Source organism: Cricetulus griseus, chromosome X, assembly GCF_003668045.3.
Source record: "Cricetulus griseus strain 17A/GY chromosome X, alternate assembly CriGri-PICRH-1.0, whole genome shotgun sequence".
NCBI lineage: Eukaryota > Metazoa > Chordata > Mammalia > Rodentia > Cricetidae > Cricetulus > Cricetulus griseus.
In genome coordinates this window covers 228,369-255,868 of record NC_048604.1, presented here as the reverse complement: position 1 = coordinate 255,868, position 27,500 = coordinate 228,369, and the positions used below count along the sequence as shown (strand labels likewise).

Here is a 27,500-nt window from a genome sequence, read left to right as displayed (position 1 = left end):
CACTACCCCTTCCATCTAGATCCACCTTCTTTCTGTCTCTGTGAGTTCATATGCGTATCAGTCCTGTTGATTTAGAGGGCCTTATTGCCTTAGTGTCCTTCATCTACTCTGGTTCTCACACTCTTTCTGTCTCATCTTCTAAAATGAAGCCATAATATATATGCAAAGGACCTGGCATAGACCCATACAGGACCTGTGCTGCCTCAGTCTCTTTGAGTTCCTATGTGTTTTGATCATTAGAGGGATTTGTTTTCTTGATGTGCTCTATCTGCTCTGGCTCTTAAAGCTTCTGCAAGGATGGATGAGCAAGGCACTAATCTATGAGTATAGCAGAATGTCATTAGGAGTCATTTTATTGCTATGTTCTTTTAGTAGACAAGTAGTATTTGGTTTTGCCCTAGGTCCCTGGACTATTTAGTCTCAGGTTCTTGGTCATCCAAGCAATGTTGGTTATGGGTCCATCTCGTGGAGTGGGCTTTAAGTCAAATCAGATATTGGTTCATTGCTCCTGCAAGTTTATGCCACCATTGCCCTGGCATATCTTGAAGGCAGGACATCATTGTAGGTCAAAGGGTGAACAGAGTTTTCAAAACAAATAAAAATGGCTGGGAAGTATCTCAAAAATTGTTCATTCTTCCTATCAATCAGGGAAAGGCAAGTTAAAACAGCTTTGGTATTTCATCTTGCCCCATTCAGAATGACAAAGATCAAAACAATGAACAACAAATGCTGGTAAGGACATACGGAAAGAGAAACCTTCACTCACTGTTGGTAGAATTGCAAACTACTGCAGCTACTCTAGAAATCAATATAGATAATTCTCAAATAAGCCAAAACTAAATCTACCGTATGATCCATATATCCAATATCTGGAATCCACTCATGATTTTCTGTTCTTCAAAGGGCTTGGGCCATTTCTCCAGCTTTGACCTCTCTAACACACACAGCTTGTTTTCTAGGCTCTGGATGGCTTCTCTCCACTCACTGCTGTTGTTCATTCTTGATGGTTATCCCATGGTATTGTTATCTCCAAAATGCTGGGGTCTCTTGCAGCAACTGGGCTGCATTTTCAACAATAGCTCCTCCTGTTCTCTTCAGGGGCTGCAGCCCTGCCACTCAGGGCCAAACCTCAGCTACTTTCCATGATCCCTTCAGGCCTTCAAAACCAGTACCATCTGGTGGCTCTTAAACTACCAAGTTTGGCTGCCAGCACAAGGAACAGCCTTGGCCTCCTTGGGAACACAGCTTCTGTGTGCAGACCCTGTGATAACACTTCCCAGAAGACTTAACCTCAGTGGTTCTGGGCTCTTGTTAATCACAGCTGATTCTTCAGCTCCAGCTGACCAAACACCACAGATTCTTTACATAAATGGCCTGATAGAGTCTTTGCTTCCATCTGAAACTTTACAAGCCAGGCCTCCATTGTCTGCACTATATTCAATATTCTTTATCTTCCAAGCTCCTACATAGAAGCCGACTGAGGTTTCAACACTCAATGAATTTTCTAGCCCAAAGATCCAAAATCCTTGTGCAATCTTCCCTAAACCTACATGATCAAGTCTGTCATATCAACACTACACTCCTGGTACCAGTTTCTGTCTTAGGGTTATCACTGCTGTGATGAAATACCATGACCAAAGCAATGTGGGGAGAAAGGGTTTATTTGACTTACTTTCACATTACTGTTCATCATTAAAGGATGTCAGGACAGGATCTCAAACAGGGCAGGAACCTGGAGGCAGGAGCTGATGCAAAGGTCATGGAGGGGATGCTGCTTACTGGATTGCCTGTTTGCTTATAGAATCCAGGACCACCAGCCCAGAGGTGGCACAATGGGCTGGGCCCTCCACCATTAATCATTAATTAAGGAAATGCCCTACAGGCCTGCCTACAACCCTTAAGGAGACATTCTCTCAATTGAGGTTCCCTCCTCTCTGATGACTCTAGCTTATATCAAGTGGACATAAAACTAGCCAGCACAATTAGCTAAGTCCTCATTTCCTCCAACTGTCACTTCTCTTCCTCATCAGTCCTAACTCCCTAAGGTATGGGTCTGTAATCCTAGCACCCAGGAAGCCAAAACGGGACTACATAATGTGTGCAAGTTTAGCTTGAACTAAAAAGTGAGACAATGTTTTAAAAAATAGATAGATAGATAGATAGATAGATAGATAGACAGACAACAAAGGAAATCCTGCCATTTGCCACAACATAGATAGCCCTGCAGGACATAATGCCTAATGAAATAAGTCAAGTATGGAATTAAAGATATGATATGAATTCACATATATGTGAAAAATAAAAATATCAACTATACGGAGATAGAGGAATGAAGCAGTAGTTACTGGGAAAAAGACAACTGGGAGGAAATAGGAAATATAGATCAGAAGATACACAGTGGCAGAGGAGTAGGATAATCAAGACTATAAATTTAATGTACTATGTAAGTATAGTTAATAATAGTTTATAAATGTTAATTTGCTTAATAATTAGTTATTTTATTGTCTACATGCATCTCATAATACCATGTTACTTACATTAAATATACACAATAAAATTTCTTTTTAAAAGAAACACTTATTCAAGAAAACATCTACTGAACTTTAGATAGTGAAAGCAGGAACATAGGGTCTGTTTTAGACATTCCTTATTCCTACTCTAGCTCCATTATCAGTATTTCTATAAGGGTAGACAAACCAAAAAAGCCAGAAGCTATGGTACCAAAGTGAACTAACCTGATTTGGAAAAAGTTCAGAGAGGCTCATGCCTGGCAAGAAATACACTAAAAGAATACCCAGAAATCTAATAAGATGAAATACAGAATAAAGTAGTTATAAAGGGTCTTGAAAAGCTCCAACATGCATTATGTGTTTGAAATTTATGCAAGTCTGTGTGCACACTAAAGAAAGATGGAGAACTGCAAGAGTGTTCTACTTATTCCTGGAAGAAAATAAAGCATTGTGTAGTCATAAAGAAAACATGAGAAAAGAAGAAAGTAAAGACCATGGTGGACTTATAAAAATTAATATTTAATGTGATCCAATTCACACATATAACTATTGGCAAAGGGTATAAACATTGATGCATTAAGGTTTTTAAGAATTACTTTTGAGCCCACCCTGACCTCTGATGAGGTAGTGTCAGCTCTGCCCCACCTGAGCTCCTGCTATCACCCCCTTCTTGGATCTTTCTGGGCCTGTTCTGGCATAGAGTGGACAGGCCCAGACAAGGAGGGCCTCCCTGAGTCCAGAAACACCACACTCTTGGTTTCCCCTCTGCCCTGCCCTCTGCTGAGTGAGAAGAATACCAGGAGAGGCCAGATTGTCCAGAGTTGCAGACACTGAAGTCTTGGCCCAAGTACACCACCAGGCAACAAGAAGAGATAGACAGACCCCACCTACACCCAGTGGAAGAAGAGATGAGAAGAAGACAGAATAAGAACACAATCAACAACAGAAAGACCAATATGACACCACCAGAATATAGGGACTCCACACCAGCAAGACCTGAAAAGCACAACACAGGGGAAGAAGAGATGGAACTTAATACTACTTTATGAAGATAATAGAGACCCTTAAAGAGGAAACAAGAAAATCCCTTAAGAAATAGAAGAAAAAACAAACAATTTCAAGAAATAAATAAATCTCTTACAGAATCTAAAGAAAGCCAAGAAAAAAAACAACGAAACAAGTGAAGGAAACAATCGAAACAGTTCAAGGCTTAAAAGCTGAAATAGAAACAATAAATAAAACACAGAATGAGGGGATGCTGGAAGTAGAAAGTCTGGATAAATGATCAGGAACTAAGGATGTGAGTATAACCAATAGAATACAAGAGATGGAAGAGAGAATCTCAGTTGTTGAAGACTTGCTAGAGGATATACAGTCATCAAACAAAGAAAATCTCAAGTCCAACAAATCCCTAACACAAAATATCCAGGAAATATGGGACATTGTGAAAAGGCCAAACCTAAGAATAATAGGTATAGAAGAAGGTGAAGAAATACAGCTCAAAGGTACAGAAAACATATTCAACAAAATCATAGAAGAAAATTTCGGCAACCTAAAGAAGCATATGACTATGAAAGTACAAGAAGCTTACAGAACACCAAATAGACTGGACCACAAAAAGAAGTCCCCTCACCACATAATAATCAAAACACCAAACTTACAGAATAAAGAAAAATATTAAGAGCAGCAAAGGAAAAAGGCCAAGTAACATATTAAGGCAGACCTATCCGAATTACACCCAACTTCTCAATGGAAACTTTGAAAGCCAGAAGGTCCTGGATAGATGTCATACAAACACTAAGGGAACATGGATGCCAGCAGAGATTACTGTATCCAGCAAAGCTTTCAATCACTATAGATGGAGAAAACAAGATATTCCATGACATAACCAGATGTAAGCAATATATATCCACAAATCCAGCCCTACAGAAAGTACTTTAAGGGAAACTCCAACCCAACAAAGATAACTATACTCACAAAAATATAGGCAATAGATAATCCCACTTTACCAAACACCGAAAGAAAAAAGGGGGGAAATTCTTACATCATAACACCACCAACAACAAATCCAAAACAAACAAGAAACAACAATCAATGTACATTAATATCCCTCAATGCCAATGGTCTTAACTAGCCTATAAAAAGATACACACTAACTGAATGGATATGAAGACATAATCCATCCTTCTGCCGCATACAAGAAACACCTCAACTTCAAATAAAAACATTACCTCAGAGCAAATGGGTTGGGAAAAGATTTTCCAATTAAATGAACCCAAGAAACAAGCTGGTGTAGTAATCCTAATATCTAACAAATTAGACTTCAAACTAAAATCAATCAAAAGAGATGAAGAAGGGCATTTCATACTCATCACAGGAAAAGTCCATCAAGATGAAGTCTTAATCCTAAACATCTATGCCCCAAATATGAAGGGACCCACATTTGTAAAAGAAAGATTACTAAAGCTAAAACCACACAAAACCCCCACAATTATAGTGGGAGACTTGAACACCCCACTTTCACCACTAGACAGGACCACCAGACAGAAACTTAACAAAGAAACAAAGGATCTCACAGAAGTTATGACCCAATTGGGATTAACAGACATTTATAGAACATTCCATCCAAACACAAAAGAATATACCTTCTTCTCAGCGCCACTTGGAACCTTCTCTAAAATCAAATACATATTTGGCAATATGGCAAACCTCCACAGATACAAAAAAATTGGAATAACCCCCTGTATCTTATCATACCACCATGCTTAACAGGTAGAATTCAACAAAAACACAAATTGTATGAATCCCACAAACACATGGAAATTGAATAATGTGCAACTGTACCAGTCCTGGGTCAGGGAGAAATAAAAAAGAAATTAAAGACTTCCTAGAATTTAATGAGAATGAATATACAACATACCCAGACTTATGGGACACTTTGAAAGCACTGCTAAGAGGAAGGTGCAGAGCACTAAGTGCCCACATGAAGAAACTGGAGAATATTCACACTAGAGAATTAACAGGACAACTGAAAGCTCTAGAACAAAAAGAAGCAAACTCACCACAGAGGAGTAGATGACAGGAAATAATCAAACTAAGGGCTGAAATTAATAAAGTAGAAACTAGGAAAACATTACAAAGAAACAATGAAACAAAGAGTTGGTTCTTTGAGAAGATCAACAAGATAGACAAACCTCTCTCCAAACTAACCAAAAGGGAGAGAGAGAGCATGCTAATTAACAAAATCAGAAATGAAAAGGGGGATATAACAACAGACACTGAGGAAATCCAGAGAATATTCAGGTCATACTTTGAAAACCTCTATTCCACAAAATTTGAAAATCTAAAGGAAATGGAAAATTTTTTGGATAGATATCACTTACCAAAATTAAATCAAGAACAGATTAGCAAGTTAAATAGATGCATAACCCTTAATGAAATAGAAGCAGTTATCAAAATCTAATGAAATAGAAGCAGTCATCAAAAGTCTCCCAACCAAAAAAAGCCTAGGGTCAGATGGCTTCAGTGTAGAATTCTACCAGGAACTCAAACAAGAGATAATACCAGTATTCCTCAAACTGTTCCACACAATAGAAGCAAAAGGGACATTACCAAACTCTTTTTATGAGGCTACATATGAGGCTTGATACTCAAGCCACACAAAGACACAACTAGAAAGGAGAACTACAGACCAATATCTCTCATGAATATTGATACAAAATACTCAATATAATACTGGCAAATCGAATCCAAGAACACATCAGAAAAAAATCATCCACCATGATCAAGTAGGCTTCATCCCAGGGATGCAAGGTTGGTTCAACCTACGAAAATCCATCAATGTAATCCACCATATAAACAAAATGCAAAAGAAGAACTACATGATCATCTCACTAGATGCTGAAAAAGCCTTTGACAACATCCAACATCCCTTCATGATAAAGATCTTGGAGAGAACAGGAATAAAACGAACATACCTAAACATGATAAAAAGCAATATCTAGCAAACCAACAGCTAACATTATTTGAGAGAAAATCAAAGCAATTCCTCTAAAATCACAAACAAGACAAAGATGCTCACTCTCTCCATATCTCTTCAATATTGTACTTGAAATTCTAGCTAGAGCAATAAAACAAGAATAAGAGATCAAGGGGATACAAATTGTAAAGGAAGAAGTCAAACTTTCACTATTTGCAGATGATAAGATAGTCTACATAAGTGACGCGAAAAACTCTACCAGGGAACTCCTACAGCTGATAAACACTTTCATCCAAGTGTCAGGATACAAAATCAACTCAAAAAAAAAATCAGTAGACCTTTAATGCAATGAGAAAGAAATCAGAGAAACATCACCCTTTACAATTGCCACAAACAACATAAAATATCTTGGGGTAATGCTAATCAAACAAGTGAAAGACCTGTACAGTGAGAACTTTGAGTCTTTAAACAAATAAATTAAAGAAGATACCAGAAAATGGAAAGATCTCCCAAACTTGGATAGGTAGGTTCAACATACTAAAAATGGCAATCTTGCCTAAAGCAATCTACAGATTCAATGCGGTCCCCATCAAAATCCCAACACAGTTTTTCACAGACCTTGAAAGAACAATACTCAACTTTATATGGAAAAACAAAAGACCCGGGATAGCCAAAATAACCCTGTACAATAGAGGAACTTCTGGAGGCATCACCATCACTGACTTCAAGCTCTATTACAGAACCATAGTCCTGAAAACAGCTTGGTATTGGCACAAAAGTAGACAGATAGACCAATAGAATTGAATTGAAAACCCTGAATTAACCCACACACCTATGTGATGGGGGAAGTACTTCTGTGTATGTTTATCTTATTGGTTGTTAAATAAAATACTGTTTGGCCAATGAAACGGCAAGTTAGGCAGGACTAGGAGTCAAAGAGGATTCTGGGAAATGTAATAGAGAAGTGCTGATCCAGGCAGGAAGTGACATAGCAAGGAGACTCATATTTAAGCGAAGGAGAAACAGGAAGGGCCCTCTTTTCCCCTCGGCTTCTGCTCCAGTGGCACAATGTGATCCACCAGCAAGGAGGGACGCCAATAAGGCGTCTGATAAGATAAGTCTTATAAAATATATAGGTTTATGATAGTTAAGACTGAGCTAACAAGCCGGGCATTGGTGGCGCACGCCTTTAATCCCAGCACTCGGGAGGCAGAGGTAGGAGGATCTCTGTGAGTTCGAGACCAGCCTGGTCTACAAGAGCTAGTTCCAGGACAGCCTCCAAAGCCACAGAGAAACCCTATCTCGAAAAACCAAAAAAAAAAAAAAAGAATCCTAGTCATTGGCCAAGCAGCATTGTACCTAATTCAAGTTTCTGTGTATTCATTTGGGCCCCACCTCAGGCAGGCGGCTGGCATAAAGCTCACACATGGCGGTGGGGCTCAGGCAGCTTTTGTCGGAAAGATTTATCGTAACACCTATGAACACCTAATTTTTGACAAAGAAGCTAACTTTATACACTGGAATAAAGAAAGCATGTTCAACAAATGGTGCTGGCCTAACTGGATTCTGACATGTAGAAGATTGCAGATAAATCCATATCTATCGCCATGCACAAAACTTAAGTCCAAATGGATCAAAGACCTCAATATAAATACAATTACACTGAACCTCTCAGAAAAGAAAGTGGGAGGTATCCTTGAATGAACTGGTACAGAAGACCGCTTCATGAACGTAACACCAGTAGCACAGACATTGAGATCTGCAATTAATAAATGCGAGCTCCTGAAACTGAGAAGCTTCTGTAAGGCAAAGGACACAGCAAGACAAAATGACAGCCCACAGAATGGGAATAGATCTTCACCAACCCCACATCTGACATAGGGCTGATTTCCAAAATATACAAGCAACTCAAGAAGCTAGCCACCAAAACACCAAACAATGAAATTAAAAAGTGGAGTGCAGAACTAAATAGAGAATTCTCAACAGAGGAATATAAAATGGCTGAAAGACACTTAAGAAAGTGCTCAAAATCCTTAGCCATCAAGCAAATGCAACTCAAAACAACTCTGAGATAGCATCTTACATCGGCCAGAATGGCTAAAAACACCAATGACAGTCTATGCAGGAAAGGATGTAGAGAAAAAGGAACACTCCCCCATTGCTGGAATGCAAACTTGTACAACCACTTTGGAAATCAGTATGGCCATTTCCCAAGAAAATGGGAATCAGTCTACCTCAATATCCAGCAATTCCACTCTTGGGCATATATCCAAAGAATTCACATTCATACAACAAGGATATATATTCAACTATGTTCTTAGCAGCATTACTTGTAATAGCCAGAACCTGGAAGCAACCTAGATGCCCCTCAACTGAAGAATGGATGGAGAAAATGTGGTACATTTACACAATGGAGTACTACTCAGCAGAAAAAAAGCAATGGAATCTTGAAATTCGCAGGCAAATGAATGGAACTAGAAGAAACCATCCTGAGTGAGGTAACCCAGTAACAAAAAGACAAACATGGTATGTACTCACTCATATATGAATTTTAGACATAGAGCAAAGAATTACCAGCTTACAATCCACATCACCAAAGGAACTAGGCAACAACGAGGACCCCAAGAGAAGAATGCATGGTCCCCTGGAGAAGGGAAGGGGACAGGATCTTCTGAGCTAATTGGAAGCATGGGGGTAGGGGAGAGGGATAGATGAGGAGGGAAGAGGATGAAATGGGGGAGTAGGAAGGTTGAGTTGGGGGAAGAAAAGAGGAGAGCAAGATGAGAGATTCTATAATAGATGGAACCACTATAGGTTCCAGGAGAGATCTGGCACTAGGGAAATTTCCAGAGATCTACAAGGATGACACCAACTGGCAATCTAAGCAATAGAGGAGAGGCTACCCTAAATGCCTTTCCCCTACAATGGCTCTCATATTCTTTCTGCCTCATCTTCTAAAAGGAAGCCATAATATATATGCAAAGTACCTGGCACAGACCCATGAAGGACCCTGTGCTGCCTCAGACTCTTTGAGTGGGACAAGAAAATCCAGCTACACACACTGAAAATGGGGGACAAGAAAATCAATGAACCAAAAATGATTTCCTCAAAAGAAATAAGACTGAAATCTTTAGCCATGTTAATGAAGATAAAAGGGAAAAGAAACAAATTAACAACATCAAGAAAATTAGTTTGATATTGATTAGCTACAAAAAGTCAAGAAAAATATTCCATTCATATTTGCTCCCAAAATAAAATAAAATATTTAGGAATAAATTTACCAACAAAGTAGCATCTCTGTTACAAAACTATAAAAGGTTGATGAAAGAAACTTGAGAAGAGAATAAATATACTGTTGGAGCATCTATAGTCATTGCAGATATAATCAAGTTTTAAAAAGTTGTAATGACTGCCATCTTTATAAGGAAAGGCTGACTTGAAAATAATGTAGGGGCTATGTGAAGATGGAAGCAAGGGTTGAAGGGATGCTTCTATAAGAAGCAAGCAAACAAACAAAAAAGCCAAGAATTGCTGGCAACTAAAAGATAATAGAATAGATTAGGAAAATGACCTAACTCTCCTAGACCTTTGAAGGGAGTGCAGCCTTGCCAATAGTGTGATTTTTCCAAAGACCCTCAGAATTATGAGAAAATATATTTCTATGTTTTATTTGATCCGTTTATTGCTTTAGTTGGCCATGTCAACCTGAAAGAGTGAGCCTAAAAATGAGGTGTTCTAAAGTCTCATGTAATAGCCAACTTTATTCAGAACATCAGATGATTTATACTCTGAGGGTTAAGAGGAGTCAACTGAGTAAAGTATACAATTACAAGGACAAGCCAAATATGCTAGAAACATGTTTTTCCACAGATGTATATGAATAAAAACAGCTGAAATAAACTCATGCCTATTCACTACAGCTGGTAAGGGCACAAAAGCACATTCCAAGAACAATTCTGTGCTTCTGAAGAAATTGAGACCATAACTTTTTTTCTTGAGTTTTCTCACAAGCACTCAGAATTCTCCACACACAATTCTATTCTTGGACTGTGTCTCACACTATTCAGTTTGAAATCCTTTCAGGAGCCTTAGGAATCAATACAAGGAGTAATACTTTCTGTGATTATATTATTACTAGTCTATGTGCTTCAAACACTTTCCCATGGATACTGAGGCTTTCTTTTTTTCTTGCATAATACAGGGTATGGAGTTTGGCTGGAGCACTGCAGAGTTATCCCTAACTAAGCTGGGACTTTAGTGCTGCCTGGTATGTCTTTATTGTGATTTCTACAATAATCTTGGAGATAAGTATCATTCCAACTCCACTGAGAGCATGTTCAGACTACACAAGGAGTATTTTTTGTTGTACAGCAAAATGAACATATTTAATACCATTGAGTTGTATATTTAAATGGTAAATATGGTATATTTTATGCTATCTATTTTTACCACAATTAAAAAATATTATTTCCTTATATGTCTCTTACCCAAATGATCTTCATGTTGGTGCCAAGTACAATTCACACACTTGGAAGCTGTATGGCACCAATGGATGGATAATGAAAATAAACTTTTAAAGTTGGACAGATGAAGAGCTTGACCTATGTATCCTCTCTTCATCAGCTTCTGGAGACTGCTTTGTAGGTGCAACAACTTATGGCACCACATCCTAAAAGAGAGAATAACATATAACATAATTTTATGAGACCATGGGAATAATGCTACAACTATAACTATAGTTATAAGTATTATGAAATAACAAGTTTAATGATCTCAATTAGACGAACTAGATAATCTGAAAAGCACAGTTATCTTACAATAATTTATTATATGTGAAGAGAGGGGAAAAGCCATGTAACCAAGAAAAGTCTATGTAGCTCTTGATATGAAGCTATTTAATGATTTGACAAATAGGTAGTAAAGTTACTAAAAACAAAAGGTTCATTTTGAGTGGACTTGTGTATATATGTATGTGAACATTTATATGTGGGTTTGATAATAGGGAGTGAATTTTATGTTGATGTGGGATGAAATTGATAACATACAAAGCCCATAGCTAGGGAGGTACCCTTGAATGCATTGGTACAGGAGACTGCTTCCTGAACATAACACCAGTAGCACAGACATTGAGACGGACAATTAATAAATGGAGAAGCTTCTGTAAGGCAAAGGACACAGTCAACAAGACAAAACGGCAGCCTACAGAATTGAAATAGATCTTCACTAACCCCACATCTGACAGAGGGCTGATTTCCAAAACATACAAAGAACTCAAGAAGCTAGCCACCAAAACACCAAATAATCCAATTAAAAAGTGGGTACAGAACTAAATAGAGAATTCTCAATAAAGGAATATAAAATGGATGAAAGACACTTAAGAAATTGCTCAACATCCATAGCCATCAGGGAAATGCAAATCAAAACAATTCTGAGATACCATCTTACTCTTGTCAGAATGGCTAAAATAAAAAACACCAACGACAGTTTATGCTGGAGATATGGAGAAAGGGGAACACTCCTCCGTTGCTGGTGGGAGTGCAAACTTGTACAACCACTTTGGAAATCAGTATGGAGGTTCCTCCTGGGAATCAGTCTACCTCAAGATCCAGCAATTCCATTCTTGGGCATATACCCAAAGGATGCACATTCATACAACAAGGACATCTTTACAACTATGTTCTTAGCAGCATTATTTGTAATACCCAGAACCTGGAAGCAACCTAGATGCCCCTCAACAGAAGAATGGATAAAGAAAATGTGGTACATTTACACAATGGAGTACTACTAAATGGAAAAAAAACAATTAAATCTTGAAATTCACAGGCAAAGGGATGGAACTAGAAGAAACCCTCCTGAGTGAGGTAACCCAGTAACAAAAAGACAAACATGGTATGTACTCACTCATATATGGACTATAGACATAGAGCAAAGGATTACCAGCCTGCAATCCATACCTCCAGAGAAGCTAGGAAACAAGGAGGGCCCTAAGAGAGACATACATGGTCCCCCAGAGAAGGGGAAAGGGACAAGATCTCCTGTGCTAATTGGGAGCACAGGGGAGGGGAGAGGGAGTTAGGAGAAAGAGAAGGGGAGAAAAGGAGGAGGGAGGAGGATGTGAAGGAGCAGGAAGATTGAGTTGAGAGGAGAATAGAGGGGAGCAAGAAAAGAGATACCTTAATAGAGGGAAGCATTACAGGTTTGAAGAGAAATTGGGCACTAGGTAAATGTCCAGATATCTACAAGGATGACCCCAACTAAGATTCTAAGCAATAGTGGAGAGGCTATCTTAAATGCCCTTTCCCTATAATTAGATTGATGACTACCTTATATGTCATCCTAGAATCTTCATCCAGTAACTGATGGAAGCAGAAGCAGAGACCCACAGCTAAACACTGAGCAGAACTGGAATCCAATTGCAGAGAGGGAGGAGTGATGAGCAAAGGGGTCAAGACCAGTCTGTTGAAACCCACAGAAATAGCTGACCTGAACAAGGGGGAGCTCATGGACCCCAGACTGACAGCTGAGAAAGCAGCATAGGACTGAACCAGGCCCCCTGAACGTAGGTGTCAGTTAGGAGGCCTGTGATGTTTATGGGGCCTCTGGTAGTGGAACAGTATTTATCCCTAGTGTACAAATGGACTTTGGGAGCCCATTCCCCGTAGAGGGATACTCTCTCAGCCTAGACACACGGGGGAGGGCCTAGACCCTGCCCCAATTGATGTGACAGAGTTTGATGATCCCCCATGGAAGGCCCCGCCATCCCTGGGGAACAGAAAGGGGATAGGATTGGGAGTCAGTGGGGGCCATGGGAGGATGGGAGGGATAGGAAACTGGGATTGATATATAAAATAATATTCTTTCTAATCTAAATAAAATACAAAACAAAGCCCAAAGCTAGAGAATCAAAAGAACTTACTGATTGGGAGCATCCCGAAATAAAAGGCTATGAATTTGGTGACTACAGTTAAATTTATTGAGGTTTTGTGGATGAGAGCAAAGAGGAAAATGATGAAAGACCTCTACCGATATACATATGTCTTGTATTTATTTTCTTCACTGTTTCTTGTTTTTCACCTCCTGCAAAGAGGTATTATCTATGATGGGCCCCATAAATGAGGGATGGATTTTCTATTTATAATGTTGAAAACATAAAAAAGGAATACAAATGAAGTCAATATATGATTTGTAAAGTGTAAAATATTTGCTGTCTCTTCAAAGAAAAACTTGTAATCTATAGTCTAATACTTAGTTTTTATTCAAATATACCCTGCAACATAAAATAAGTACTTCCAAATCTACTTTTAGGCAGTTGTAAGTTGTAAATTCATTCATTTCTTATTTGTCAATAAATATTAACATATATTAATTATATATAGAGAATTCATCTATATATTATAATACACACAATATATATCAGAATTCATGTCTCTCTGCTTGCTTACTCATGCTACCAGTTGTTCCTGTTGCCAGGCCTTCCCTTCATGATGTGCTACATCACCTCAAATCATTAGCCAAAATAAATTCCTTCCTTTTAAAAGTTGATTTGTCAGATATTTTGTTAGAGCAATGAGAAAAGTAACCAACACAACTTGGTTACTTAGAATAGGGAAATTTTGGCCCCCTTTTTTCCATTTCTTTCATTCATTTTCTTCATCATATAATGTCTTCTGCCATGTGATGTTAGAACAAGAAGGCCTTGACGACATATGCCCCTTCTATCTTGGACTTAGGAGCCCTCGGCACTTTTATTAAAGTAATTCCTAAGTTGTTTTTGATGCTACCATAAGAGCATTTAGGAATTTGAATTTGCAGTTGCTAGTATATATAAAATACAACAGATTTTTGCATTTGACCTTGCTAAAATCACTTTTTCTTCCAGTAAGTGTTTCTTAGAGATTTCTTAGGTTTTCCTACATAAGGGATGACCTGTAGAAAAAAAGTTTTATATCCTGCTTTCTAAACTTTGTACCTTGTATTTCTACTTCTTGTATTATTGTACAATGATACATATAGTTATATATTATATATACATATATAGTTATATATGCAGTTATATAATATATACATATATATATATATTATATAGTTAGGAATTCAAATGCAGCACTAAATAGGATTATAGGGCTTATTTTGTTTCTTTTCTAATTAAAATTTTATTTTTGATTTATTTTAGATTTATTTATTTTGCTTTATGTGCATGAATCTTCTACCTGCATGTATGTATGTGTACCATATATGGAAATATGTGTACCATATGTTTACCAGGCATTTTATCAAATTTTTGATTTCACAAAATATATTATTAAGTATTACCCGTCTAGATTTATTAAAAGTATACAAAATATTGGTGATGTTTCTTCCTAATTTTTGAGATTTTATTTATTTTTATTGTATTGTATTGTATTGATGTTTTGTCAGTATGTATTGCCTGTATTGTGCATCATACACAGGCAGTACCCATAGAGGCCAAAGAGGGAGTTATATCCCCTAGAATTGGAGTTACAAGATGTTCATGAGCTTGTCATGTGGGTTTTGAGAACTGCACTGGGTCCTCTGAAAGGGCAGCCTGTGGTTTTAAGCAGTGAGCCATCTCTTCAGGCCCCATATTCCTTCCTTCAGTGTTTAGCAGAGTTAGCTAGAGAATCCAAAGGGGATCTGGGGTTTTCTTTGAGGATAGTGTTTTTCTTTCTGGGACTCTCAATCTGCATTTGAATTTTTGTTTGAGTTTAATATTTCTTTTATATTTCATTTTCTTAAATTTTGCTAGCGTCTTTCATCATATTTTTGATTATTCAACTTTTATATTTTCTATTTATTATGTCCTTTCTTAGTTTATGTCCAGTATGCAATTAAAGTGATCTAAATAAGCTTTAATATATTTCATTTATCAGTTTTAGTATTTATACTTGATCCTGCAATTTTCTCTAAAATTATTATTGCATTAATTTTTTATTGTGTATGTACATGAACATGTTATCTGTACAACTTGTAGCAGTTGGTTCTCTCCTTTTACCATTTGGGTCCTGGGGATCAAACTCAGGTTTAGACAAGTACTCTTATTGGCAGACCCATCTTGCTGTCCCTTGCCCTGACTGAAATTTTCTATCTGTTAACTCATTCCATTTATTCGCCCTACAAATATTTTAGCATATTTATAATAAATATTTTGATGTCTCTGTGTGAAAATGGCAATATCTGGAGCATCTATTACATGGACCCTGTTGCAAAACTTCTGCTTAGCAAAGGACAGATTTTGTCACATCCATATCTCCAAAATTCAAAGGATACCTCTTTTCCACCAACTTGGCAAAATAAGAGCTCAACAAGGACACTCATATGAGAACTGAACTGAATCTGACAGACTTTCAGACACAACCATTCTCAGGCAAGAACTGAGGGATTGGCAGAAAAGCCAGGGTCAAGGTAGGAGAAGAGCACCCATTGGCAAAGGTAAAGACAAGCCTCAGACACTGAAAATTATGTGTTAAACTGTGATCACTTAGAACACCGGAGAGAAGACAATATCTGTGGGTGGGCAAAGCACAGGTGTAGCAACCCATAGGAAAAATGATCCTTGTGCAGGTACAGGAACCTAACCTACCAAGGAAGACATTCTGAACTAACTTACTTTGATTTACCATACAAACAAATGGCCATCTTCTTATCTGGACAGTTAGCTGCAAAAGGCAACTTAGTGGATAGCACATTTGTTTCAACAAAGAAGAAATATTGACTGATGATATATTATTTTTATTTTATTTCATATTTTTGTTTTTTTAGTTTTGTATTTTAATTAATGATTGTGTTTTAGCTTTTATCGTGACTAAATGTGCTTTTATTATGGTTCATTCTCAGCATCTAGTCTATAGTATTTTCTCTATTTCCTCTCATACCTCTAACTAATGCTTTCTTCTCATTGGTACTGCATTCATTTCCACTTTACTTATTCTCTATTCTTTTTATTTCTTAATTATTAATATCTTTTGCTTAAAAATGCTGAAACTACATATATTTTAGAAGTATATTGACATGAATCTAGATAAATGTTTTATATTACATTTAAATTTTGGCATTATTAAATAATTGTGATACTGCTACCTGCTTTCCCATGCTAAATAGTGGTGGGTATCATAAGCAAAACAATCAAGAAGAATGGGAAAAAGAAAAAAAGAAATAAAACTGTAAGACATACCCATCTTAACAGATGTGAAAAATATAACAAGAAACACAAAGAGATTTACAGAAAGACAAGCCCCTAAGATACCTACAAAGTATCTCAAGAATTGAAAGTAATGAAAATGAACTAGCAGAAATGCCTGAAAAATATTTCAGAATACTATTTAAAATGTTCAGTTAGGCCGGGCGTTGGTAGCACATGTCTTTAATCCCAGCACTCGGGAGGCAAAGGCAGGCGGATCTCTGTGAGTTCGAGGCCAGCCTAGTCTCCAGAGCGAGTGCCAGGATAGGCTCCAAAGCTACACAGAGAAACCCTGTCTTGGAAAAAAAAATGTTCAGGTAGGGGCTAGAGAGTTGGCACGGCAGTTAACAGGTCTTGACACTGTTCCAGAGAATCAGCATTGAGGTTCCAGCACCTACAATCATCTGTACCCCCAGTTACAGGGCATCTGAACCTTCTGGCCTCTGTAGGCACTGCATGCACATGGTACACAGACTTACAAGCAGGCAAAACACTCATACATATAATATAAAAACAAATTTAGAAAGTTTAATTACCACATGATAGAAGACTCAAACAAATGACTGAATGAAAAGAGGAAATGAATTCATGACCTAGATTAAACAGCCAACAAAGTAGATGAGAAATTAAGCAATGCAGATGAAAAACAAAGAAATGAACAAACAAAAACTCATCAGGGATAATTCAGTAATGAAATTGAGATTATGAAAAGTACTGATCCATTTCCTCAGCCCCTCATTTGTTTCTGTACTCAAACACCTAACATTGTTCCTAGTAATTAATATGGGAATTAGTAATTTATGGGAATTAGACTGAATTACTCTTCTAGCTTCATCTCGTGGCCTCTTTAAAACTGATAGGCTGTTTGCCATAAATATTTACCTTTAAAAGTGATAAAAATACTGACTGGTCAAGCCAAGGTAAGGTTTCCAATAGGTCATCAAAAAATTCTTCTTTTGCCTATAGTCTGTTTGTCATCATGATCTGAATATAAAAATTTAGTAACACACAATTATATTAATTATATAACCCATACTTTGTTGCCTAGAGGGTTATCATGAAAGACATGTTAAAGAAACTCTATTTACCTATTCATTATATATACATATGTATATATTAGCCACATTTTTATAAACAATCTGTAGTAAACTTGTCACAAATAAACATGATGTTTATAATGAATGACTTTGTCAATATCTTTGCAATTTTTACTTAAAAGTTTGTTCTAAAATTTAACTCAGGTAATATTCAGCTCACTTGGTAAATAGACTGAAGATTCCTACTTTTTCTTTGTTAGATTTGGTGATATATTTACAGAAATCTAGTCATACAACTACTTAATTCATTTGATCCATGACAGCAAATACACTAGTAATTTTTCTGAGATCATAGAATATTTCTTGCTCTTAAAATATGTATTTCTGTAATCCTGAGGTAATTTGGAATTTTATTCTTTCAAATAATAATCATTTGGGTACATGTCAATTATATTTATCCTTATTTTACAACCTTTTGTTTTTGTACACACACACACACACACACACACACACACACACACACACACACACACACGGATATGGAACTATGAGATGAGTGTAAACTTCCCACACAATCCTATGATTTTATTTTTTTAACACAATGATTTTCTATTACATATTCAAAATTATTTTTGAGAGCTTCTTAACTTTGGGGGACTAAAATCATCTTAATGTAAACTAAGGTCCAACAAGTACCAATCACAATAACAGAAACTTTTGGAAAATAGCCACAGCTAGAAATTCTAGACAGCACAGGCAATTCCATAATAGGTCAATCTGGATCTTTTCATGGTTATTATGAAGGAAGAACCATTATCTCCTGAAAGGCATCAAGCCAAGAAACCATTTAACTTCTGTCAATTTTGTCTTCCAAACATCTTTCAGATTTGCCCTTCCCTTTCCATTTCTATAGATACCTTCATCACCTCATACCTGGACCACTGCCATAGTCCAGATGGTTTCTCTGCCTCCAGTCCATCCACGTTCCAATCCATTTTCTATATTGTTGCCAGATTAATCCTCTTAAAACACTTTTGTCATGAAACTCTCCTGCCTAAGAACTAGCTTAAATGTCACCATATTTATAACATATTACCAGCTCTCTTAGGAAGAGTAACTGCCCACTCAGTGTCTTCCCAGGCCTTTCTGTGCATACACTTATTACTGAACTTTCAAGTTATTCAATAATTTGCCCAATTTTCTTTTGCCATTTTCAGTGAGATACTTGAGAGAAGACAGGAGGTTTAGCTTATTCCTTTTCAATGGCACTGAAGAGTTCACATAGTAGGGCCCATCTCAAGACTATCATATATATGTTTACTGTACCTACCTTGCTCTCTCCTTCATTCTTTATATTCCAGGTTTCAGATTAAACATCAATTTACTGAAAAACATTCTCTAACACTCTTATTAACTAATTATTTGAGAATATATTCTTTTCTAGGTTGGTTATATAATATAAATATGTATTTAAATATCACATAGTACGCTGTTAAATTATGTACAATTTTATATTTGTATGTATAATTGAAAGTAAATTTCATTTGAAAATAAAGATGTAAAAATTAATTGGTCAATTAATTTTAACACTCATTAGGTACATAAATCGTATCCAGTATTGTTTCCATCCAACCTTTGCAAAATATCAGTGAATAAAAAAGATATAAATTCCTGCTTTCTTAGCTATGTAAAAATTTTATGCCTAAGAAACATGCAATTGTGTTACAATAAAATTGAAAACAATTCATAATTTTTTCACTTAAAATTTTGACAATTTTATCCAGGTATATAATATACTATTATCAAATTCACCCAATATCATAATTTCTTATTATTTGCCCACTGCTGATGAATTCCTTCTTCATCTCAACTAGTTATCCTATTATCATGTCATTTTCTTTTTTTGGTACATATCTTATTCAGATAGTCATGACTACCGTGTTTTCATAATTGCAATGGCAATATCACATCCAGAAGAAAGTGTATCATAACACTTCTTCCCATCCTTTGTCTCTCATAATCTTTCTGCCTCCTCTTACATGATGTTCTCTGGGGCTTGGAGATGATAGAGATGTTATGTGTAGGGCAAAGTATCTGATAATCAATTATTCTCAGCACTTTGACTAGTTATGAAGTCTCTTCATTAGCTGCTTCTCATTAACAAAAGGAGCTTCTCTGACACAGGCTGAGAGCAAAACACTTGTCTCTGGGTATAAATATAAGTACTCAAAAGGCAGTTTCAAAACATGTCCAATTAATAAAACATTTGTAGTAAGTTCTCCCTAGGGCTTGTGACCTCCCCAGCAATAGGATTTTGACAAGGTTTACAGTACCAGACATTTATTCCCTTCTGTGGAGAAGGTCTCAATTCTACTCAGAAAGCAGTTGGTTGTCTCCATCATCATTATGCTACTATTGCACCAGTGGACAATTCTTTCTGGCAGGTCAGTACTGTAAAATGCAGTGTCCACATCTGAGTAAAACTGTTAAATATTTCCTTCAGCAGCTTGAATAGCATCTTCTGTCACTATGAAAGCTACCTAGTTGGATGGAAGCATCCAGCTCTGTTCCAGATTGATTTATTTATGTCTTGTAACCAAGTGTTACAAGCAATACTGTCTTAAAATCTAGTTCTAATGGGTAACCAAGAGTGACAACAATTGCCTGTATTGTTTTAGGAGTCACTGGGCACCTCTCTGGCCAATAATTCAGAGTAAAGTATCTTGTACCTGACATGGGAATTTTCACTAATAACCATGGCTTCTGGGAGTAGCATTATCCACTCATGCAGAGTATCTTGTAGCATAAATAATAAAAACCAAGAGATAGATATTGGGGTTCAAGCCGAAGATCAGAAAAGCAAAGCAGCCAGCAACTAGCTTTTACCTCTACCTCAGACCAAAATAGGTGATCCTGTCTTCACGAATCCTCACAGGTAAATTCTCTCCACAAATCCTCACAGGCCACTGCTCTGAATTCCTGTCTCCTTCCACCTTATATTCCTTTCTCAGCATAGCCATATCACTCCTGTCTCCAACTCCCTAGCGCTGGGATTAAAGGTATGTGATCCCAAGTGCTAGGATTAAAGGCATGAATTCTGTTAACTCTTTTGGGCTGATTAACTCTTGTGTAGCCCAGGGTGGTGTTGAACTCACAGATATCCATTTGGCTATGTCTCCTGAGTTCTGGGATTAAAGGTGTGTAACACCACTGCCTAGTTTCTATGGCTTGCGACTGTCTTTGCATTCTGAATCCTCAGGCACGTTTTATAAATAACATATCACCAAAATTCCTCTTTTTTGTTTAATATAAAGAGGAAGAGTACACCTAACATAAGACAAACTATATACAATAAGTATATACATTATAGACAGGCAATAAGTACATTAACAATGTCTAGGCCATTTGCATTTGACAAATTCAGAGAAAACACTCCATTATCTGTCCTATCTTGGTGAGCTTAAACTCTTGTACCTAATTTATTTTCTATTCTAATTTGCATTATCAAATTATCTTCTAATGTTTCTCAAGCTTTTACACTTTACACCTCTTTAGTGAATTTCTTTTCTGAGTATGGTAAACAATGAAAACTATAACTATACTATCTAGTCTTAAACTCCCTCAGAGACCCAAGAAAGAAATAATATTAACCAAGTAAACAGGAAGTGCTAGCAAGTGACTTCCAAAAAATGTGAGAAATGACAAAAACATCTGGCTGCCTGGACAGTCACCCAAAGTTCTCCAATATTGGAGCATCCATAGGCCTAGCATATCTGACAGACTTTTCTGTGTAGCAGGATTTTGAAGGACTGTTTCACCTTGTCTTGGCAAGACATTTGTGCCTTATTTATTCAATTTGGACAGCATATTATCAGCAGTCAAGGTAAGGGAACTTTCTTGCCCAGTGGCTTACTTTTGCCACAAAGAAAGTAAATTCCATGTAAAATTTCTTTGATGTCCATCATCTTCTCATTGGTGCTGCCAGGAGCAGACATGTATCATTGTCATTAAAAAAAGAACCTATGTTGTTAAAACATCTTAAATGTCATATTCTATAGATCTCTGAAGTGTTGGAAGATGACCAGCCTATTTAAAATATATGTCTGTTTGACCTTAAGAATATACCTAATGTAGCTACAAGTTCAGTTGTAATTGGTGACAAATTACTAACCTGCTTTTCCTTCTTATCCTATATAGTTGGTAATAATAACTTTCAAGGACTATAAATTTGTATTATGTTAATAAATGGACATATCAGAAATGTACTATGTTTTTACAAAATTAAACTCAAAATTGTATCAATATATAATATTTATATACAATATACAAAAGTCCAATCCAATGTAAAATATTTAAAACTAGTAGTTGCTTTTTAAGAGTAGATTTGATAACCTATTTTTTTATCTTACCATATGTATACTTTTTAAAATGTCCTCCCTTATTTCTTTTCAGAATAGATTCAATAATCTACCCTTTTATCCTATCATATCTGTATCCCCTCTTTTTCTTTTTAAAACAAGAATTCTGAATCTAATCCCCTTTGTTCAAATTTCTGCCTGAACTTAACAAAAAAATAATTCGTCACCATTCACCCTAAACAATTATTAATGTCCATACCCTATTAAATGACCAAAAGCCACCCACCCCACCTCTTGGGAATGTGGGAGTCGTGTTCTTAAAGTTACTTCCTGCTGTCTGGGGATGGTGGCATCTTTGGGGATTCCTGAAAAGAAATATTTGAATTAATTGTCAAGCTGTATCATGTTTGTCCAGTCTCTGTGTGATGGGAAAGTACAGGGCTTGTCTCAAGTCCCTGGCTAAAGGAGTCTGTGAAGCTGGATCATCTCAGCTAACCTCCTCTAAACTGTTCTGAGCAGTGTCAATGAGGCTGGATCATCTCAGATAGCCACCTCAAAATTGTTCTGAGCAGTATCTATGAGGCTGAATCATTTCAGCTGGTCACATAAAAACTGTTATGAGTAGTTTGTAGTTCAAAGCTGATCTTTAGTTGTTGTTTTTTCAGCTTATTGGTTTTATCATAGTCCTGGTGGAATTGTCATCTGTGGGGTGCCTTTTCCTTCTTTTATTTGTTTGTTTGTCTGTCTGTTTTGTTTTGCCAAGACAGGGTTTGTCTATGTTAACAGTCCATGCTGTCCTGAAACTCACTCTGGAGACCAGGCTGGCTTCAGACTCACTGAAATCTGCCTGCCTCTGCCTCCCAAGTGGTGGGATTAAAGGTGTGTACCACCACTACCCAGCTGGGATTCCATCTTCTTTTTGGAGACCACGGAAGATACATTTAGTCAGATTATTTAAATTCTTGGTAATTATTTCTGGGTAGTTCTCCTTTCTTCTTTAGATGCTGATTTGTCTAAACGTCTTTAAATTCTTCTGTATGATTGTTTTTATTTTCCTGAAAAGGCAAAAGCAAAACCCTTCCCAACCCTAACTTTTGGGAGGTTCAAATGTAATCTTTATCAATTTTGATCTATGGTTTCTCCTGAAATTTTAGTTTTAGCTTATAAAGCTAAAATTGATCTGGGAAAGAGTTTCCTCCATGATGACAGGAAACAACTGAACCAAATTTGGCAGAGGGGCCTGCAAAAAGATCCTCAAGGCATTTACTGATGGCAAAGGATTACCTTGAATATCTCTTGTTTACCTACATTCATTTGTCCAATGCCTGCCTTTGCCACACCTTTTGCATAATCCAGAAGGGAGAGGCAGTCTGTTTGGATTATGTTTATTAAAAGCATTGATTGTAGGAATGCCCTGTTTACAGTACCTTTTAAAGTGTCCTTGTTTGCCACAATTAATACATTTGATATTTCAATTTTTTTCAAACCTCTTGAAATAACCTCTCCTATTCATGCATCAGCATCATGGCCATGAGCTTCAATACTAATTGTATCTCAGATCCATTCCTTCAAAGGTGCAGACCTTGTCTTTAAAGGCCCAGTTATCCTTTTGTATTGAGAATTAGCACTTTCAAAAGCCAGAGATTCAACTGTTATTTTTCTAGCTTCTGTGTCTGATATTCTATATACTGCTGAAATCAGTCTTTGTTAAAAAAATCTGTGTAGGCTTCCTTTGGGGCATGTATAGCTTCTGTAAATGATTCAATTTTCTTTCCTACATCTCCAATTCTGTCCCCAGGATTCAAAACTAATGCATGGCATAGAGCCAAGAGGTGGTCATCATATAGACATTGCCTTTCTAAAGTAGCATAATCTTCTCCAAGTAGTTGATCTTGGGAGATTTTTAACCCTCTAGCTTTGACCCATTGTTCAATAGTCTTAGTCTCTTCTCTGAACCAGGTAGTTCATTGTAATTGTGATCCAGGCTCTAACCCAGCTTTAATCAAATATATCCAATCTGTAGGGATAATTCTATTACACACTGACTTCATGTTTCACATTTATTTCACAAATGGTGAATGGATGCCATATGAGACTACAGCTTCCTTGAATTTCCCTAAATCTAACATTGTCACAGGATTCCAATTAGCCTTTACAGAGTCTCTATCATTTGGTACTTCTTGTAAGGCTACTGGAAATATTAAGATTGGTTTTCTTAAGACCTTAGACTATTTTATTTCTGTAGTTCTTGATCATTTACCCAGCTTTTCTATTTCCAGCATTCCCTCAGATTGTGCACAATCAGCAAGACAAAAAACAAACAAACAAACAAACAAACAAACGGCAGCCCACAGACTGGGAAAAGATATTCACTAACTCCACATCTGACAGAGGGCTGATCTCCAAAATATACAAAGAATTCAAGAAGCTAGTCTCCAAAACATCAAACAATGCAATTAAAAAGAGGGGTTCAGAACTAAATAGACAACTCTCAATAGAGGAATCTAAAATGGCTGAAAGACACATAAGAAAGTGTTCAACATCCTTAACCATCATGAAAATGCAAATCAAAACAACTCTGAGATACCATCTTACTCCTGTCAGAATGGCCAAAATCAAAAACACCAATGACAGTTTATGCTGGAGAGGATGTGGAGAAAGGGGAACACTTCTCCACTGCTGGTGGGAGTGCCAACTTGTACAGCCACTTTGGAAATCAGTATGGCAACTCCTCAAGAAAATGGGAATCAGTCTACCACAAGATCCAGCAATTCCACTCTTAGGCATATACCCAAAAGAAGCACATTCATACAACAAGGACATCTGTTCAACGATGTTCATAGCAGCACTATTTGTAATAGCCAGAAACTGGAAGCAGCCTAGATGCCCCTCAACTGAAGAATGGATAGAGAAAATGTGGTACATTTACACAATGGAGTACTACTCAGCAAAAAAAAAAAAACAATGGAATCTTGAAATTTACAAGAAAATTGATGGAACTTGAAGAAACCATTCTGAGCAAGGTAACCCAATCACAAAAAGACAAACATGGTATGTACTCACTCATATGTGGATTTTAGACATAGAGTAAAGGATTACCAGCCTACAATCCACACTGCCAGAGAAGCTAGTAAACAAGGAGGACCCTAAGAGAGACATACATGGTCCCCTGGAGAAGGGGAAAGGGTCAAGATCCCCTGAGCAAATTGGGAGCACGGGAAGAGGGGGGAGGGAGCTAGGAGAGTAAGAAGGTGAGAAGAGGAGGGATGCAGAGGACATGAGGGAGAAGAAAGGTTGAGTCAGGGGGGGAATAGAAGACAACAGAATGGGGATACCATAATAGAGGGAGAGATTTTAGGTTTACAGAGAAATCATGCACTAGGGAAATGTCTGGAGATCTACAAAGATGATACCAGCTTAAAATGTAAGCAACAGAGGAGAGGCTACTTTAAATGCCCTCCCCTGATAATGAGATTGAAAACTGACTTAAATGCCACCTGACCCAGCAGCTGTGGAAGTAGAAGCAGACACCCACAACTAATCACTGAACTGAACTGAAATCCAGATGCAGTGAAAGACGAGTGAAGAGCAAAGGAGTCCAGACCAGGCTGGTGAAACCCACAGAAACAGCTGACCTGAACACCAGGGAACTCTTGGTCCCCAGACTGATAGCTGGAATACTAGCATGGGGTTGATCCAGACCCCAGGAACATGGGTTTCAGTGAGGAAAGCTCGGAAATCTATGAGACCTCCTGTAGTTGTTCAGTACTTATCCCTAGCATAGGTGTGGATTTTGGGTGCCCATTCCACATAGAGGAATACTCCCTGAGCCAAGACACAAAGGGGTGGGCCTAGGCCCTATCCCAAAGGATACAATAGACTCAGATGACACCCTATGGTAGGCCTCACCATCCAGGGAAAGGAGAAAAGATATGTGATATGTAGGGTTTTAGTTGGAGGGGTGGTAGGGGAGGACGGGAGGGACAAGGGAACTGGGATTGTCATGTAAAACAATCTTGTTTCTAATTCAAATTAAAAATGACCTTAGACTATTCCTCTTTAACTTTACAATTCAATGCTGAACTTGTTTCTACATGTAATTCCTCAGTCTGGGTTTGAATATCTCTATGATATGCTTTAATAAGATTTTCCAAGGCCTGCATCTTGGCACTCATATCAACCAACTTTTTTAGAGATAAACTGAGAATTATCAAAATGACAATGAACAGTATGTCAATCCCAGTTAAGTTGATTATCTCTTTATTTAATTGTTCCATTTTTAAATCATACATTGCATAATTATAGAGACTTAACTCTCCACTTTGATTATGTTTCCCTTTTTTTTTTTTCGAGACAGGGTTTCTCTGTGTATATGTTTCCCATTTTCAATGTGGGAAAAACTCTCTTTTTTAATCAATTCCTTCCTTTAAGAATTCACAATAGTTTTATCAAATTTCGACAATGTCAGCGAACTTTGAGGTGTAGCATGTCTGCTCCATGAGCTGAGAGTGGCAGCCAGAAGAGAGGAGCTATAGGAAAAGTCTCCAACTCATGTGGGGAGGAGTGAGGGGAGAGAGAGAGAAAGGAAAAGGAGAGAGAGGGGGGGAGGGAGAGGGGGAGGGAGAGGGGATGGACGCGCCGCAGAGAGCGGAGAGGGAGAGAGTGGAGAGAAGGCGGAGAGCGGGGAGAGGGGGAGATGGTGAGAGGGACAGGGAGAGGGAGAGCGGGATGAGCGGAGAGGGAGGGGAGGGGGAGGGGGGAGAGGAGGCAGAGCGGAGACAGAGAGGGGGAGGGGGAAGAGGGAGAGAGGGAGGGGGAGCGGAGCAGCGGGGAGAGGAGAGAGGGAGAGGGGGGGGCCGAGGGAGAGAGGGAGAGGGAGAGGGCAGCCGAGGAGGGAGCAGGGCGAGAGCGGAGAGAGGGAGAGAGGGCGAGAGGGCGAGGAGAGGAGCCAGGAGAGGGGGAGAGCGGGAGAGGAGAGGACGCGGGAGGGGGAGAGAGGGCAGAGAGGGAGGGAGGGGCGAGCAAGGGAGAGAGGGAGAGGAGGAGAGCGCGGGAGATGGCGAGAGAGGGAGAGGGAGGGCGAGAGGGAAGCGGAGAGGCGGCGAAGAGGGAGGGCAGAGGGAGATGGCCGAGAGGGAGCAAGAGGGAGCAGGGAGAGCGAGAGGGGGAGAGGGAGGGGAGAGGGGGAAGAGAGGAGGGGGGAGGGGAGAGGAGAGAGGGGGAGGGGGGAGGGGAAGGAGATGAGGGAGGGGGAGGGAGAGGGGGAGTAGGGAGAGAGGAAAGATGGAGGGGGAGAGGGAGAGAGGAGAGGGAGGGGGAGGGGAAGGGGAGGGAGGGAGGGGGAGGGGGGGAGTAGAGAGGAGAGGAGAGAGGGAGAGAGAGGGAGAGGAGATGGGACGAGGGGGAGAGGGAGAGGGA

At 38.2% G+C, this 27,500-nt stretch overlaps 1 protein-coding gene across 3 annotated transcripts in view; it reads right to left on the bottom strand.

Moving 5' to 3' along the window:
* Positions 1-27,500, bottom strand: part of Tmlhe (trimethyllysine hydroxylase, epsilon) — a 92,313-nt gene that overhangs the window by 46,026 nt on the left and 18,787 nt on the right. For 2 of the 3 annotated variants that reach the window (XM_027432516.2, XM_035450138.1), the window contains exon 2: positions 10,977-11,158. The exons of the other annotated variant lie outside the window; for it this stretch is intronic. In XM_027432516.2, the coding sequence (XP_027288317.1) occupies positions 10,977-11,157 (181 nt within the window). In that variant the 5' untranslated portion in view covers position 11,158. The remainder of the gene's footprint in view (positions 1-10,976; positions 11,159-27,500) is intronic. 3 annotated transcript variants of the gene reach the window in all.